We start from the raw sequence: 17,059 nt of genomic DNA, 5'->3' as shown, positions 1-17,059 counted from the left end.
CTTTCCTATTGAGTTGGAGAATGTTACAAGAATGCTCTGTGTTATTATTTCTATTCAACATTGTGCTGGAAGTCTTAGTAATACAATAATACTTTAAAAAAGCAAAAAGGAGGCTGGGTGCAGTGGCTCATACCTATAATCCCAGAACTTTGGGAGGCTGAGGTAGGAGGATCACTTGAGTCCAGGAGTTCAAGACCAGCCTGGGCAACAGTGTGAAACTCCATCTTTACAAAAATAGAAAAAAATAGCCAGATGTGGTGGTGCTTGCCTGTAGACCCAGCTCATCTGGAGGCTGAAATGGAAAGATCACTTGAGTCCAGGTGTTTGAAGTTACAGTGAGCTATGATTACACCACTCCACTCCAGCCTGGGCAACAGAGTGAGACCTTGTCTCAAAAAAAAGAAAAAAAAAGAAATAAATAAATTGTCGTTATTTCTAAGCAACATGATTATTTATAGAGAAAATCCAAAAGACTCTATCTATAGACATGCTGTTGGAATTAATATGTTTAGAAATATCACTGAATGCAGTCAATATAAAAAACAATCGTACAATAGCATCAAAAAGAATAAAATACTTAGGAATAAGTTGAACAAAAAAGCATAAGAAATGAACACTGAAAACTACAAAACACCATTTAAATAAACTAAAGAAGTTCTAAATAAATTGAAAAATATTTTATGTTTGTGGATTGAAAGTTAATATTGTTAAGATGGCAGCACTTCTCATATTAATCCACAAATTCTACAAAGTCCATATCAAAATCCTAGCTGTATTTTTTGCAGAAACTCACAGGCTGAATTCATGTAATATTTTCAGACCAGAGTTGACTTTGGGTAACTGAAACTGCGGAAAGCGAAATCATGGATGAAGGGGGCTACTGTATGTGGTCATCCAAATCTTAGGAACTTACGCGCATCCGTATTGTACAATTCAATTTTTATATGCAAATTTATATATCCCTGGATAAAGATACACAATTATACCTTTAAACATAACATACATACACTCTTTCTTAGTAACTGACACAATTAAGGGGCAATAGATTACCCTACTAAGGTTGTGACACGAAATTTGGGCCTTTTCAAAACAATTCAAATTTCAGTTGTTCTAATCCCTTGTCAAATGGTGTTATTAAATGATACAAACTGATATTTAGTTCAGAGAATATAATTGCTAAATGGCTGTTTCCAAATATGCTTTCAAGTTGAACAAATGTTTCAATTTTGTATATCATCAAATTATAGGACTATATATAAAAACAAAAACACGCACCTTAGGGAATATAAAATAATGAAAAATTATTTTCATGCTTTCTACAACTTATATTAGTCTGTTTTCATGCTGCCGATAAAGACATAACTGAGACTGGGTAATTTATAAAGAAAATGAGGTTCAGTGGGCTCACAGTTCCACGTGGCTGGGGAGGCCTCACAATCATGGCACAAAGTGAAAGACACGTTCTTACATGGTGGCAGACAAGAGAGAATGAGAGCCAGGCGAAAGGAGAGACCCCTTATAAAATCATCAGATCTTGTGAGACTTATTCACTACCACAAGAACAGTATGGGGGAGACTGCCCCCATGATTCAATTATCTCCCACAGGTCCCTCCCACAACATGTGGAAATTATGGGAGCTGCAAATCAAGATGAGATTTGGGTGAGGACACAGCCAAACCATATCAAACTTTTTGAAAACATTCTTTTAGCTGCAATTTCTCACATATGGTTATAGTTCCAAGAGATAAAATTCTTGTATAATTTGAGGAAGAACATTTTTGTTATTTTTAATATATGGCAATGTGAGACATATTTTTAAGTTGTAAAAACAAAAATTAAAGAAATTTCAGGCCTGCTCTTAGTATATGAAGATTAGGCATTTAAACTTCTTATCCTTTAAATGCATTCTAATTAAGAATTATAGGCTTTGCTTAATTTGAAGAAAATCTGTTGGACATTAATAAATTTATCTTCATTTGCAGTGTTATTCTGAATATGAATGTCTTGGGGCTGGGCGCAGTGGCTCACACCTGTAATCCCAACACTTTGGGAGGCCAAGGCAGGCAGATCACCTGAGGTCAGGAGTTCCAGACCAGCCTGGCCAATGTGGTGAAACCCCATCTCTACTAAAAATACAAAAATTAGCTGGGCATGGTGGCAGGCACCTGTAATCCCATGTAATACCAGCTACTCGGGAGGCTGAGGCAGGAGAATCGCTTGAGCCTTGGGCAGAGGTTGCAGTGAGCTGAGATTGCACCACTGCACTCCAGCATGGGCAACAAGGGCAAAACTCTATCTCAAAAATAATAATAATAATAATTAATGTAGTTGAATGAATACAAGGATAAAGCCAATCCTCAGGCACATTGTGTGTACATTTAAATACTAGTCAAAAGGCAGTCTACTTTTCTTTATATTCTTTGGTGTGTATGTGCATTAACTTGCAAAATCAAGGACTCCAGTTCAGTGCATTCCTTTTCTTCATAAATAAATAACAAAATGATAGTAAAATATTTGACAGAAAAATGAAAAGCAGACTCTCTCATCATTAAAAAAAGTAAAACCGTGAATTGCATAAATCTATGATTAGCATAAATGGAGAACTGCAAAAGTGAAGGTAATATCAAAAAAATACTCTAGTAGCTTCTGCACAGACCAAATTATTTGAATTTATAATTAGAAAGTTGCGCTAAGTGTGTCAGAGATTCTTGCTATTTTCTATTTACTGTCTGGACTTCTTTTTTTAAAGAAGTGACCCTTGCCCCGCCACCTGTTAATGACCCTGTTAAAGTAATTTTAAGTATTTTCTTTCAATACATTTCTATTTGATATTATTAATAAATTTAAATGCTTGGAACTGGAGACTTTATAACATGTAAATTAATATAATATGTGGCAAAACTGTAAAAATATTTGCATCTCAGATTATGACAGTGATGGAATATGGAATCTGCTATCTTTAGAGTATACTTAAGAGTACAGCTTAGGCTGGGCACGGTGACTCACACCTGTAGTCTCAGCACTTTGGGAGGCCGAAGTGGGTGGATTGCTTGAACTTAAGGTTCAAGACCAGCCTGGGCAACATGGCTGGTCTTTACAAACCCTGTCTTTACAAAAAATACAAAAATTAGCTGGGTGTGGTGGTGCATGCCTGTAGTCCCAGCTACTGAGGAGGCTGAGTTGGGAGGATCACTTGAGCCTGGGAGGCCGAAGTTTCAGTGAGCCGCGATGGTGCCACTGCACTCCTGCCTAGGTGATAGAGCCAGACTTTTTCTCAAAAGAGAAGAGTACAGCTTAGATTTTTTTTTCTGAGAACCTTATCTTTCTAATTACCAATATCTGTAAGCTTATATTTGCTAATAAGACAAATTCAGACAATTCTCAGGAGGTAGGGAGGGCGGCAGGGTAGAGGGAGCACTTTTGTTTTCAAAGTACCCATTTGTAACAAAAATACAGCAAAAAGATTTCGTCAGGTAGTATCCATGTGCTAGTATTCTATAAACAAACAAACAAAACTTGTATACAGTCCTCATTCCTGACAAGACTTGCCAGTTTTGCCTTGAAATTTTTGGGAGCCCTCAGAATCTCTCAAATTAGATTCCCAGATCCTAGTTGTTGCCACTGGGAGCAAATGTGCATAGTCATTGTGCACCACCTTGTGGCAGCGTTTAGACATGCATCTTTTTTAGTTCTTTAAGAGCCAAAGGCAACTCTTTGTTCTTAATTTTAAAACAGCAACTTGTAAAGCTTTTCTTCCAAGTCTTCCCACCTCAAAACAATAGGTTCCTTCTCTAAATAACTTAAATGAATCCTTTGGGAGAGCTAAAGCAACTGGTACAACTAGAGAGAGAATTATTGATAGATCAGGCTCTGGAATTAGACTACCTTGAATTAGAAATCTCAAATTTGCTACTTACTAACAGCATAGTCTTGAGCATCTTACTTAACCTCTGTAAGAATTAATTTTCTCACAGGTGAAATGGAGATATAATAGGAACCTTATAGGCAGACAACCAAGGGTGACGAGACATTTGAGGAAAATGTAGAATGTGTGAAAGTCCAAAATAAGGAAATAGAAAATGGATGAAAGAGCAACAGGATAATTCAGGAATGTAATAAAACTTTTTATATAATATAAAACTTTAGTAACCTCCGAGAAATTAAAGGTTAAATTGCAACCACAAAACTGAATAGGATGCCATTTTAAAATAAAAAGAACCAGAGCAAGCACAGAGAAGCAAAATTTATGTTTGGAAAGAAAACCGGAGGGCTCGAACATAAAGTCAATACCTTCTCAATGAAAGCAAAAAGTCAAGGAGACAGAAAATATAAGAGAAAAGGGGGGCAATTTACGAACCCAGTATGTAACTTATAAGTGTTCAAGAAAGAACAAACAAATCAGAAGAAATAATTTGAGAAACCTTTTCAGAACTGAAGTGAGACAGAAATCTTCGCATTAAAAAGGCTTACTTAATGCTAGTTAGGATGAATGAAAGGTCTACAAATAAAGCATAATTGCAATATTTCAGAACATTGTGGATAAAGAGAAAATTGTAAATGCTTATAAGGAACAAAAATTTAAAAATGTAATAGTCTTTTTGTGAGCAATGTTGGATGCTAAAAGTCAATTGATTTAAAATTCCAGGGGGAAGCCAGGCGCAGTGGTTTGTGCCTGTAATCTCAGCTACCTGAAAGGATGAGAAGGCAGGATTGCGTGCGCCCAAGAGTTCAAGGCTGTGGTGAGCTGTGGTCTCACACCTGCACTCCAGCCTGGGTGACAGAGCAAGACCCTGTCTCCAAAACTGTAATAATAAAAAATAAAATTCCAAGGGAAAAGTGATTTTCAACCTTATGTTCTATGCCCAGCCAAACTACTAAGTATGAAAGTAATATAAAAATGCCTTAATACATTCAAAGATTCAGAAAATTTTATTCTCACACGTCCTTTCTTAGGCAGTTGCTCGAAATCGAGCACCAGTAAAACAAGAAAGAAAAAGCCCAAGAATCCATTTGTAGTAGATTCAGCCCAGGAACTTAATGAAAGGAAGTTCAAAGGTGACAGTTACAGGACAGGTCTAGATTGCATTGGAGGCAGATAGAGGGTTCAAGGAAGGAGGCATCTATAAGGGGGGAATAAATGGGTGAGTTATTTCCATATATTTGCTTTTACCCTTGAACTATTGAGTGAACTTAAAGAAACAAGATAGATATTGCTAGACAAAAAGGAAGGCTGCAAAACTTCAGGAGAAGCAATATGCTGCTCAAGAAAGAAAACCACTCCACTTGATTCTGCATTAAAAATATTTTTACCTTCTGTATATCTTTCAAATCAGTCTATTCACTGTAACTCTACTACCACTACTACTCTGGAGTTACCATCATTTCCGTTTAGACTTCTACTGGTTTTCTTGCATCCTTTCTGTCTTATCTCAAATCTATTCTCCATATTACACTCTATATTCTGATGTTTTTCATAATGCAAATCTGATTGTGCCCCCTCTTTGGTTAAAACACTTCAGTGGCTTCCCATAGCTCTCAGAATCTAAATCATTAGCATCCCCTAGAAGGTTCTATGTGGTCACATGGTCAGCCAGTCCCTAAGCAGCAATGTAGTGGTAGCTGCTATGTGGTCTTGCCTCACTTCTGTAGATTTGGCTGGTAAGGACACCCTAATGAATTTAAACAGTTTATTACTTACACAGATGGCAAAGCAAGATCAGCATGGTATTAGCTGCTTACATCCCCAATTCCATAGGATGATACCAAACTAGGGGAGTCAGATGACAGACAACATGAGTGGCGGGTTGCTTTGTTTTTGAGAAGTGAACTCTAGGCTTCAGCTAAGCAGTTTTATCTGAAAGGGGCAAAATGGAAAGTTCCATGTCTTAGTGGAATCAGGGAGGCCTCATGGCAAGTCTTCTGCAAGATCGGGGGTCTTCTGCAAGGTATGGAGCAAATGTGAAATGGCCTTTGATAGCTCCTCACAAGACTGCCTATCTTGCCATTTTTAAGGATGATCACGAGGCATTCTGCCAACAGTTGAGTCTTACCTACATGGCCTATATGGAGACATGCAATTGCCATGGTGCCATGGTGGAACTGTTCCCCTACAAACAGGCTGCCTTTACTATCACTATAGTCTCATCTTACGTACTTTCTCATATTTGCTAGCATCAGTCATATTGACCTTTCAGTTTCCCCAATGTGCCATGCTTTTCCTTGTCATAGAGCTTTAGCATATGCTATCCCCTCTGCCTGAACCCTACTTTATCCTTCTTCTTTGCCTTCTTAACTTCCCTTCTTTCTTCGGTACTCAGCCCAACATTCCTGACCAGAACAGCTCCACCTGTTACCACATAGCATGATGTACCTCTCCTTCACAGCGTTCAGAACAATTTTAGTTTAAAATTGATTTGTATAATCTTGAATTGATGTAATAGTAGAGATAGCAGAGATAATACAGACATTAATATATTTATCACTTAATTGTCAATTGTTTTTACATACTTAATTACATTTTATTTTTATGTCTCTGTGAGGTAAACAGAACAGATACTATTTTAAATCTTTTTTCCCAAATAAGAGCCTATATTAGAGCTCATTTTTTTTCTATTTTAGTGTTCCCTGTACTTCACCATTATGTTTTTTTTCTGTAAATACATTCAATGTAAGGCAGCATTCAGTAAGCAAGAGGCACAGAGAAAATGCCACAGGGGCCCAAAGGAGAGGGAAATCAGATCAGGTGATCACCATAGACCTCCAACCCAGAGGTGCCATTTGAGTCAGACTTGAAGGTTGGTAGGCATCTGTTGGGCAAGGAAATGAGGGTCTTCTAAGACGAGATAATATCAAAGCTACAGTTATAGAAAGGCATGGAACTATTTGAAGAATGGCAATTGAATGTGTTTTGATGGATGTAGGGTTAATATGGGTCCCAGGAAGGGAAGCTGGAATTGGATCGTGCAGGACCTTGAAGATGGAATTGATTTTGCTGGCAGTAGGAAGTAACTCATGTTTCTAAGTGGGCAAATTGGTCTGATCAGCATTGGACTTTAAAAGTATTAAATAAGCAACAATGTGTAGAATAAATTGTGTCATAGAGGACTAGATTCAAAGAAACCAGTTCTGATCTAAGTGAGAGGTAACAGGATCATGACTTCGGACAAAACACCTGAAACAGTAAGTCATGACACACCTTACAAAGTTTAAAGTCAAAGCCTTTCAGTCAGTGCTTAACACACTTGGGTTTGAGGAACGTTAGGTTTATTTAATGTACTGCAGCAAAGGAGAGCACCATAGCAACAGAACTGTGGGTCATCTCAGGGAGCCGGGAGGATTTTCTTCTTATAGGATTTCAGAATCTTCTTATAGGATTTCAGAATCTTATTATAGGATTTCAGCTTGTGCTGGGTGACTCTTAGGAAGGTTTAGGGAAAGCAGAGATCAGTTCTAGATTGGATGCTCTCAGGAAGTAAGATATTGGGTATTTTGGTACATTTTTTTTTTTTTGGAAGTGAGAGGATTTAAAAAACAGTAGTCATCTGTGTTAGCCAGAAGAGGGGGATGTTTCATTATTTTTTATGGTTCTTGAGCGTTCTTTTCTCTAGTTTCAGAAATATTTACATGGTAGTCTTATCTCTGTCTTCTACTATGGTCACAGAGTGGCTTTATCTGGGTATTTATAGTCTCAAAATTGTTTGCTCAATTGGGAATACTGTGGTTAGCTGTCAGCTTCCAGCCACCCAGGTGTTTTCTTTTTACTTTATCAGTACCCAATACATTGATCTGTTCAGCTCTAAGGACCAGCCGTTGCCTCATATGTTGAGCAGCCTCATCCATTTACCCTAGGCTGCAATATATATATTATCACTGTCTAGACGTGCCATGACTTGGAAAGCTTGATTGAACAATGGTACTGAAAATGAAGAGTAAAGTACCAAGAAAGGTTGTAAAGTTTTCAAGCTCTCCACTATCTCCAACATTTCTGGTTCACTTAAAATCTATGCTCCAGCAAAAATAAGCTGATTTCAGCTCTTACAATCTCTGATTTGCTGCCTTTGGGTATTATGCCCTCCACCTGGAATATCTTCCCTTCATCTCATTCTCATGTTCATATTTCCATCTGTCCTTCAAGGACCAGTTCAAACATCTCTCTCCTTCCCCGTGCTACTAGTGAGAGCCAAGATCAAGAAAAAGCTGATTTAAAGTATAATAAATTAAGAGTAAATTATATATTTAGATATATTATTTAATATATCTTAGAGGAGTCAAGATGGAAACAATCTCTCTTTCCTGTGAATTCATATAGCTAATTTCTTAGATCCCTAAATCATTTATTTCTAATATTTATTAAATATGTACTACATCCTGTTTACTAACTTCTGTCAGCAGTACCATCAAAATGCCATGATGTTTACTTCTTTCCAGGTTTTTCAGGCTTAAGTACAAAGCAGCAGAAGTGTTTTTAAACTCCACCCTCATTCTTACCTCATTTAGTGTAAAAGTTACTGATGTGTGGCCATATTTGGCCCTATTTGTATATATATATATATATATATATATATATAAATATATTATATATGTTATATATATTAAATATATTATACACACACACACACACACCAGGGAGGTTATACACACACACCAGGAAGATTGAGAGAAACTCATAGGTGGCTAGATGTTTCTTGTTGGGACTAATAGTGGGGCAGGGACTAACTCATCAAAAATATGTTTTAAAAATTACCAGGCATGGTGGTAAGTGCCTGTAGTCCCAGCTACTTGGAAGGCTGAAACAGGAGGATCTCTTGAGCCCAGGAGATTGAGGCTGTAATACTAATTATCGTGCCTGTGAATAGCCACAGCACTCCAGCCTAGGCAACATAGCAAGACCCTATCTCTGTATTTAAAAAAAAAATTACGTGGATTACAAAACACTTGAGGAAGTATAAAAATCAATATTTTTGTATTGTCTGAAAGGAAGGAAACTGGATAAAAATTAATTAAATTAACAATAATAAATGTAGTGACAAATGGGTTTGTTTTTCTTATATTAATTTAGGAACGACTGCCAGCAAAAAACCTGGGAACCGAGAATGCAATCATCTTTGTAAAAGTAAACATACATGTGGACATGACTGCTGTGAGTTCCTTAAAACAAGTTTATTTCAAGTGTTCAAAATTGAAAGGTCTTTGGTGGATAGTAATGACATCCTAATTATGTATGATATGTATATTATGCACCTTAATAACGCAAATAATTTTCTCTCTTTTGTGGGCAACATGAAAAAAGTAAATACTAGATTTGAAATTTTAAAGAAATTTGATTTTATAAGAATAAGATCTGAAGTTTAACCTAAAGAATCTGAAGTTTCTTTTCATAGGTAAAATTGGAGTGGCACAGAAGTCAGAAATTAAAGAGTCAACAATTTCTTCATATTTATCTGATTTAAGAAACAGGAATGCTGTTTCATCTGTTCCTCCAGTTAAACGTCTGAAGGTTAGTTTTAATAACATTTTTCCCATTGTTCTGTAGTTAAATGTAAATAAATATTCTTTGTTCTGTCTGTCAATTAGGTATCCACAGTGTACTTTAGAATTACTTGTGGGCTTGACTAACAGTATTACCATTATTCATAATCCATCTTCCCTTCTTTCTTCCTTCCTTTTTTCTTCTAAACTTTCTTCTTTCCTTCTATCTTCATTGAGCACCAAGAATATGCCAAAGTGCTAAGATACAGTGACGAATAAGACAGTCTTATTCCCAATCATAGAATTTGTAGTTGAGTGAGAGATACAAATAAGTAAACCTGCTTTTTTAATATAGTGTGATGAGTGATTCTGTGACAGAAGTACAACACACTTAAGTTTAGATAGAAAATGTACTCAATCCACATTTGATGGACCAAGAAAGGATTCCTAATAGATGTGAGTGGGACCTGAAGGATAAGCCAAGGATGGAGGGGCAGGCACCAGAATGATCATAGGAAGGGATAGCTAAATATTCCAAGCATAGAGATTATACAAAGGTCCAGAGGTATAAAGAAAGAGAGAGAGAGAGAGAGATCTTTAAAGAAACTCTCAGTAATACAGTATGTCTAGAGTTTGATCTACAAGTAAAGGAGTAGAGAGAGATGAGGCTGAAGAGGCAAGTAGGAGCTAGATTATGCGACCTTTTTACTATTTTAAGGAATTAGACTTTATCATGAAAGTACTGAGAAGCCAATTAAAGATTTTAACCAGTGACATGATCAAAATTGTATTTTGTAAAGGTCACTCTGACTGCAATTTAGAAAAGGGATTAGAGGATGATAGAATAGGAACAAAGGGACTCAGGTGGTTTTTACAATAATCTAAGCAAAATAATGGCCTAGTTTAGGGTAGTGGCAATAGCAATGGAGAGAAGTGACTGGGTTAAAATATTTTTCAGAGGTAAAATTGCTACCTTGCTACTTCATTGGTTATAAGAGACAAAGTAAAAGGAACAGTCGAAAATGATGCCCAGGTTTCTGGCATTAGCAACTGGGAGAAAAGTGGGGCGTCGTTCAGGTAGATATTCTGAAGGAAAAGCAAGTTTGCTGGAATAGAGAACAGGGTAAGTTCAACTTGGGAAACATTGAATTTAGAGGGCCTGCAAGATGTCTAGATAAAGATGTCCTACAGACAGTTGGATATAACTGTCTGAAAATCAGGAGAAAGAGCTGAGCTAGAAGTAGAAATTTGAGAGTCATTCACATGTGGATGACAATTGAAGCCACAGGAATAAATGAGATCTTTGATTGAGAAGGTGTAGTGTAAGAAGAGACCTAGTAAAGAACCATGAAGAATGCCAACATTTAGGCTGGATGTGGTGGCTCATGCCTGTAATCCCAGCACTTTGGGAGGCCAAGGTGGGTGGATCACAAGGTCAGGAGTTCGAGACCAGCCTGGCCAACATTGTGAAACCCCATCGCTACTAAAAATACAAAAATTAGCCAGGCATGGTGGTGGGCACCTGTAATCCCAGCTACTTGGGAGGCTGAGGCAGAGAATTGCTTAAACCTGGGAGGCAGAGGTTGCAGTGAGCTGAGATTACACCACTGCACTCCAGCCTGGGTGAAAGAACAAAACTCTATCTCAAAAAAAAAAAAAATGCCAACATTTAAGAAGGGCCTGAGTGAAATATTCGGGGCCTGAGTGAAATATTCGAGTCAAGAGCTAACCTGAGTTTCTCCTAATTCATTGATTTGGGGACTTTATGTACCAGCAGGAATTTTGTTGTTTGGCTCATGTGTTACAAGTTATTGATGTGAAACTGATAGTTGAACTTATTTTTGTTTCATTAATAGATACAGATGAATAAATCTCAAAGTGTGGACCTTAAAGAGTTTGGTTTTACTCCAAAACCTTCCCTTCCTAGTATATCAAGGTACAAATACAATGTTAATATCTAAGGTAAAATATTTATCATGAACTCTGTTCCTGCAGGTAACCACTTATTCAGGGAAACATAGTCACTGGCTACCATCAAGTCACAGTTATTGTTTAGTTCCATAATGAAGCAATAATATAATGGTTTCATTATCTTTGACACCCTAAATTTATTTAGAACTCTACAGTTATGAAATAACACTCATTAGATCATCTCTTCCCTAGGAAACTACCTATTCTATGTCATTCCCTTAGGTTCTCTCTTTATAGGGAATATAAACTAAGTGACAAGAGTATACTTTAAAATGGAAATCATGTTGGTGTACAAAGTCTAACCTTATCATTTAGAAGCTCAGTCCATATTAATAATATCTCAGATTTATAATATGAAAATTACACATCTGTGCATTATATTTTCTGACTTAAACAACAACATGGCCCATAAAATGAGGTATTTTTTTGTTGCATTGTATAGATGGAAAAACTGAAGTTCATATTCCTAGTTAGCAAGCAGAAGGCCTTAGGTGGTAACTCATTGTTCTTTTCATGTATCCTGATGCCTACAGGACAATCATATATGTAATTTCCCTGCCAGATAAGGGCATTCTATGTGCAGGAATGACATTCAATGTATTTAACAACTAGTACAGAACAGGAACTGACTCATCAGAATAGATGCCAGCAGTACTTCTAGAGATCGTGGCTTTTGTTATCTAACTAAGGGCATGTAAAGATGACTAAGTATTGGTCACTTCCATGAAACACCTATTTATTTGCTACCCAGGCTGGGTCCAGTTTATCATAGAAGTGTTAAATGGATAAATCATTATTTTTGTTTATATGAATAAATAGTTTTCAGGCTTAGATTAATTTTCATATTTTCTTTAACATTTTTATGGTTTTATCTTTATAAAGATCAGAATATTTAAACATATGTGAATTTCCTATAATGGAGCAGTGGGATCAGCCTGAAATCTATGGAAAAGTTAGACAAGAACCATCTGAATATCAAGACAAAGGTAAATTACCATTGATACTTACTTGAGAGAGTAAATGGCTTATTATTACTTTGAATTGACAAGTAGTGTTATTGAAACACCGGCATCCGAAATTATTATAATTATTAACTTGGCAACATTTTTCTCTTAGATTACTGAATCATTTTCAAATTCTTGGGTCTGTTATTCAGATGGTCTTACTCTGTCGTACTTTTTTAAAAAAAATCTCTTTCCTACATAATGCTATTTTAATTTAAAAATACTATGAGGAAAATCTGAGCAAATAAGGGATCCTTGGGTATATAGAGTATTAACATACTGAATGATTACATTCATATATCGTTAGAATTATTTAAAATAATTTTATGTTTATAAAACTAGTCCAGTTTTACAAAATATCAATGTGACCTTGGGCAAGTTATTTAATCTCTTTGGGCTTTAGTCTTACCTTTAAGATGAAGGTATTGAACTGGGTGACCTTTAATATCTCTCCAATTCTTAAACCTATGATTCTTACAATTCTGTGTTAGTATGAGAAAATAACTTAGGTTGTGGGATATAGCTAGTTTGTAATCTAGATTTGCTTTTTTATCTGTGTCTGTCATTAAATTAATGAGATAATGCATATAAATTCAACACTGCCTGGTTCATCATTACTCTGGTTCCTGCAATTAATAGAGCATAATTTCCCTGAATAATGCTATTAATAGCCAGTCTGTTAAAACATGAGACAATCCTATCCACGGAGTTATTTCTTCAAGTGGCTCTCTGTAGTAATGGTAACCTTGGCGTTTTCTGAAAATCATTTCATGTGTTTGGCATTGGCTTCTGTTGACATTACTTTCTTCATGCTGTCATTTTTTTTTCTTCATGTTGTAACTTTTTTTTCCTCTAGTCATAATTTAAGATTTTACAGAGGCAAGGGCTGGAGTATTCACTACCTCTTGTGATACCATGGCAGCTATTAGGCCCAATAATGAGATCAAGAAAAGTTCCCTAATCTCACCTGGAGAACCGGAGCATTTATCCAACTTATTCAAAGCCTGGATATCATTACAAAGTGGATAGGAAGTGTAAAATTGTCAACCTTCTTATATTTATCTTCGTTCAACATGTAGCCCTCTAACTTACTCTTTCCTTATATTACTACATTATTAACTGTCCTTCTGCATACAAGAGCTTATCTATCCTTCCCTCTGCTTACTTTTGTGTTATATTTACATGGTTTTCCTACCTTTCTTTCCTACTCACTATTCCAAATCCAATTTATATTATGATATTAAAGTCTCATCTAGATACTTTAACCCCCAATAATAACTCTATCCCTGTTTTACTGAGTGGGCCACTTTTTTTTTTTTTTTTTTAAGAAGGAGCTGTATGGTATAGTAGTTAAGTTCACAGGATCTGAAAACAATCTGTCCAAGTCCTAGCTCTGACATTTAGTATAACCTTTCATAACCTACTTAACCACTTTGTCTGAATTCCTCATCTGGTTATATTTTAGGGGTTTCAGGATTAAATGAGATAATGCATGTAAAGCTGTTATGGTTTCTGGTACTGTTAGTAATAATTAATTGAGTATGTTTATTATATTTTTCACATACTAGTCTTTGGTGGCAAAACATACTTTAAATGTATTCAAATACTGCTTTTGAGAATGTTTTTTAAAAAGCATGGCAGTTTTTATCTTCTGTATTCCAATTTCAAAAAGGGAAGAAGAAAAAATGTCACAAATTATATGAGAAAGCATGTTGAATCATAAGATTTAAATTCGAAGGGACCTTTGCGCAATTTCTCATTTTATAGTGAAAGAAGCCAAGACTCCAAGAGATTAAATGACTTGCCCAAAAATTTCATATCTAATTAATGGCAAGGCCAGAAATAGATTCCATATCTTTTGACTCCCAGCCCAATGCCATTTCTATAAAATGAAATTGACTTTTAGTGATCAGTGGAGAATTGAAAATTGAACCAGTAGTATATGAACTCTTTCAGCTTTTTGCCCCACCCCTCAACTATATATTTCCCTGTCTCTGCATCCATCTCTAACCATCTATTTGTCTTAAAAGAAAAATTATCTTTGCTTCCACTCGAGGCATATCGGTCCTCCTATAATCTTAATTCTATCCAATCCTGCTGTCTCTGGGACTTTAGAAGATCATTATCCATCTCCTCTTTCCCATATTTTCATTGTTTCCTCTCCACTGTGTCTTTCCCTTTAGCATATAAATATGCTGAAGTCTCTTCCTTCTTCAGCTTCATGTCCTTATCTAGCTGGTCGTGACTTTTTTGTTATAAATGATAAAAATTCTATTCCAAATGACTTAAGCACAAGAAAAGGAACCAGTTGTCTCAAGTAAACTGAAAAGTATCTGGCTTAATTCTGGCTAAATCAAGGCACTCATGCCTCTGGCTTTCTCTCAATCTTCTAGCTATGCCTGTTGCTACTTGACTTTACTTTTTAAATAGGGTTTCTCACATGGCGGGTAGCCCCTAACTTACATCTTACCAGTTTAGCAGCCTCAGTGGAAAAAGGTAGACTTCCCTGTTAGTTTCGGCAGACCAGAGCTCATTCTAACTGGCCTCATTTGAGTCATGTGTTTATCCCTTGATCAATCCCAGTAACCTGAGGATTGGGTCATTATATACGTGTGGCCCCAGAGAAGGCAGGGCACCATGAATAACAGCCTTACTAGGATCCAGTGTAATTGTAGAAGTAGTTTCCGCAAAGGAAAGGGAGGGTACTCCCACTAAAAGAAGGGAAAGCATACCAGGCAGACAAAAAACAGAATTCTAGAGTCCCCATACCCTCTATCTCTTGCTTTCTTATCAAAACAAAAATTAATTGAAAGAGCAATTGACACTCAGTGTGCTCATCACTTCCTTATACCCTAGTTACTCTTTATTCATTAAAATTTGGGTTTTCTGTGTATCCGTCCTTTGAAACTGTTTTTGTTCAGGCCATTTAGTGACCTTCTAAGTTCTTAATTCAGTGAACTGTTTTCAGCTGTTACTCTCTTTGACCTCTGTAGTATTTGATACTTCTGGTCTTTCCTTTCTTTTGGAAATCTCTCCTTTGATTTCAGTAAAACCATTATGTTGGTCTCCTGTTACTTAGACTGCGTGGGCTTTTCTTCCTGTTGATGTTGCAAAAGGATTCTTTTTTCTTTTTTTTTTTATTCTTCTCACTTCAAAAACTTTTCCTATACAGTATCACCCAAGCCCGTGTCTTTAATCACTGACTATGTTTTGATAATTTCTAAATCTGTATCTCCCATCTAGATCTTTCCTTCTAACTCCAAATCCATCTGTATAATCACCTTCCTGGACATATGCACCTAACAGTTAACATATCAGACATATCAGCATCTGAACTCTGTCTTCTTTGTACCTCACTCTACACCTTCTCTTTTTGCCTTAGTTCAATGAATGAACTCTTTTCTTTGTTAAGCTGCTAAAGGCAGAAAAAGGGTCCTTCTAAATAGCTCACCCCACGTGTAAATAATCACCAAATCTTAATTATTTTGCCTCCTGCACATCTCTCATATTTGTTATTTCCTCTATCCTTTCTGCTGATACTCTAGCTTAAGCATTCATTGTCTCTCATTTACTGCAATAACTTACTTTTCTCTCTGCTTTCAGTCTCATTATCCTTCAATCCCTAATATTCAAAGTGATCTAACAGACATATCTGGTTGTGTAAACCTTCTGCTGAAACATCTTCAATAGTTATCCTTTGCCTGTAAGAAAAACAAAAAACAAAAAAATCTCCTCAATATGGCAGATAAGCTTCAATGTGATCTAGCACTTAACTACCTGTGCAGACACAATGGACCCTGCCTTCTCCAACTTTGTGCTCCAGAAATCCTGAAAACTTACAGTTCTCCCCAAATTCTCTGTTCTCTCATATTGCTGTGTCTTTTACATGGTGTTCTCCCTTCATGGCATAGGTTCCCTTTGCTCCTGCCCTGCTTCACAACCACAGCTCTATCAAGCTGAAATTCCGACTACTCTTCCTTCATATGTTATCACCTCAAGAGTCTGTCTGTCATGTGGTATCACCTTAGAAGAGTATGTCTCACTTCCATTGCAGGTTTAGATCCTCCTCTGCATTCCCATTGCACTCTGTACAAACTTCCATTTTTAGTACATATATACATTGTGTGTCTCAGTGTGTGCACATCAACATACAAAGGTAGAATAATGTGAACTGTAATTATAGGTATAGTTGAAGAATAAAGAAGGGTTTGGACAGGTGAAGAAATTGATAGAGGATATTTAAAGTTGAGGAAACCCAGTGATATGCTGGAGCAAGTTTATACTAACTTATGAGAGATGATTATTAAATTTCCAAGAATCAGCCATTGTTGAAAATTTAATTACATAAGCTTTCAATTAAATTATGTTAAAAACAAAGGCAAAAATACTCAAAACTCATCACTTCCTAATTGTTCTACTGCATTTTACTGTTATCTGTGTTCTCGAGATTATTTATCCATATGGTAGATATACTATATAATAGGGTTCTGTCGTGCATTTTTTCCCAACTTCTTATTCAATTATGTCACAGTAATAGCTTGAAATCAGTTATGGTGAGAATATTTATACCTTAGGAATCAGTAAACACTACCAATCTGGGTTTGATTATTGTTTT

At 36.3% G+C, this 17,059-nt stretch overlaps 1 protein-coding gene across 12 annotated transcripts in view; it reads left to right on the top strand.

Moving 5' to 3' along the window:
* The window catches only part of HFM1 (helicase for meiosis 1), a 240,238-nt gene that overhangs the window by 197,202 nt on the left and 25,977 nt on the right, over positions 1-17,059 (top strand). For 11 of the 12 annotated variants that reach the window (XM_063625390.1, XM_063625389.1, XM_063625388.1 and 8 more), the window contains 4 exons: positions 9,060-9,140; positions 9,382-9,497; positions 11,326-11,405; positions 12,323-12,426. In XM_063625390.1, coding sequence (XP_063481460.1) covers positions 9,060-9,140; positions 9,382-9,497; positions 11,326-11,405; positions 12,323-12,426 — 381 coding nt within the window. The remainder of the gene's footprint in view (positions 1-9,059; positions 9,141-9,381; positions 9,498-11,325; positions 11,406-12,322; positions 12,427-17,059) is intronic. The other variant, XR_010117472.1, reaches the window with a different exon arrangement.

Source organism: Symphalangus syndactylus, chromosome 12 (assembly GCF_028878055.3).
Source record: "Symphalangus syndactylus isolate Jambi chromosome 12, NHGRI_mSymSyn1-v2.1_pri, whole genome shotgun sequence".
In the NCBI taxonomy this organism is placed as follows: Eukaryota; Metazoa; Chordata; class Mammalia; order Primates; family Hylobatidae; genus Symphalangus; species Symphalangus syndactylus.
This window is presented reverse-complemented; position numbering and strand designations above follow the sequence as displayed.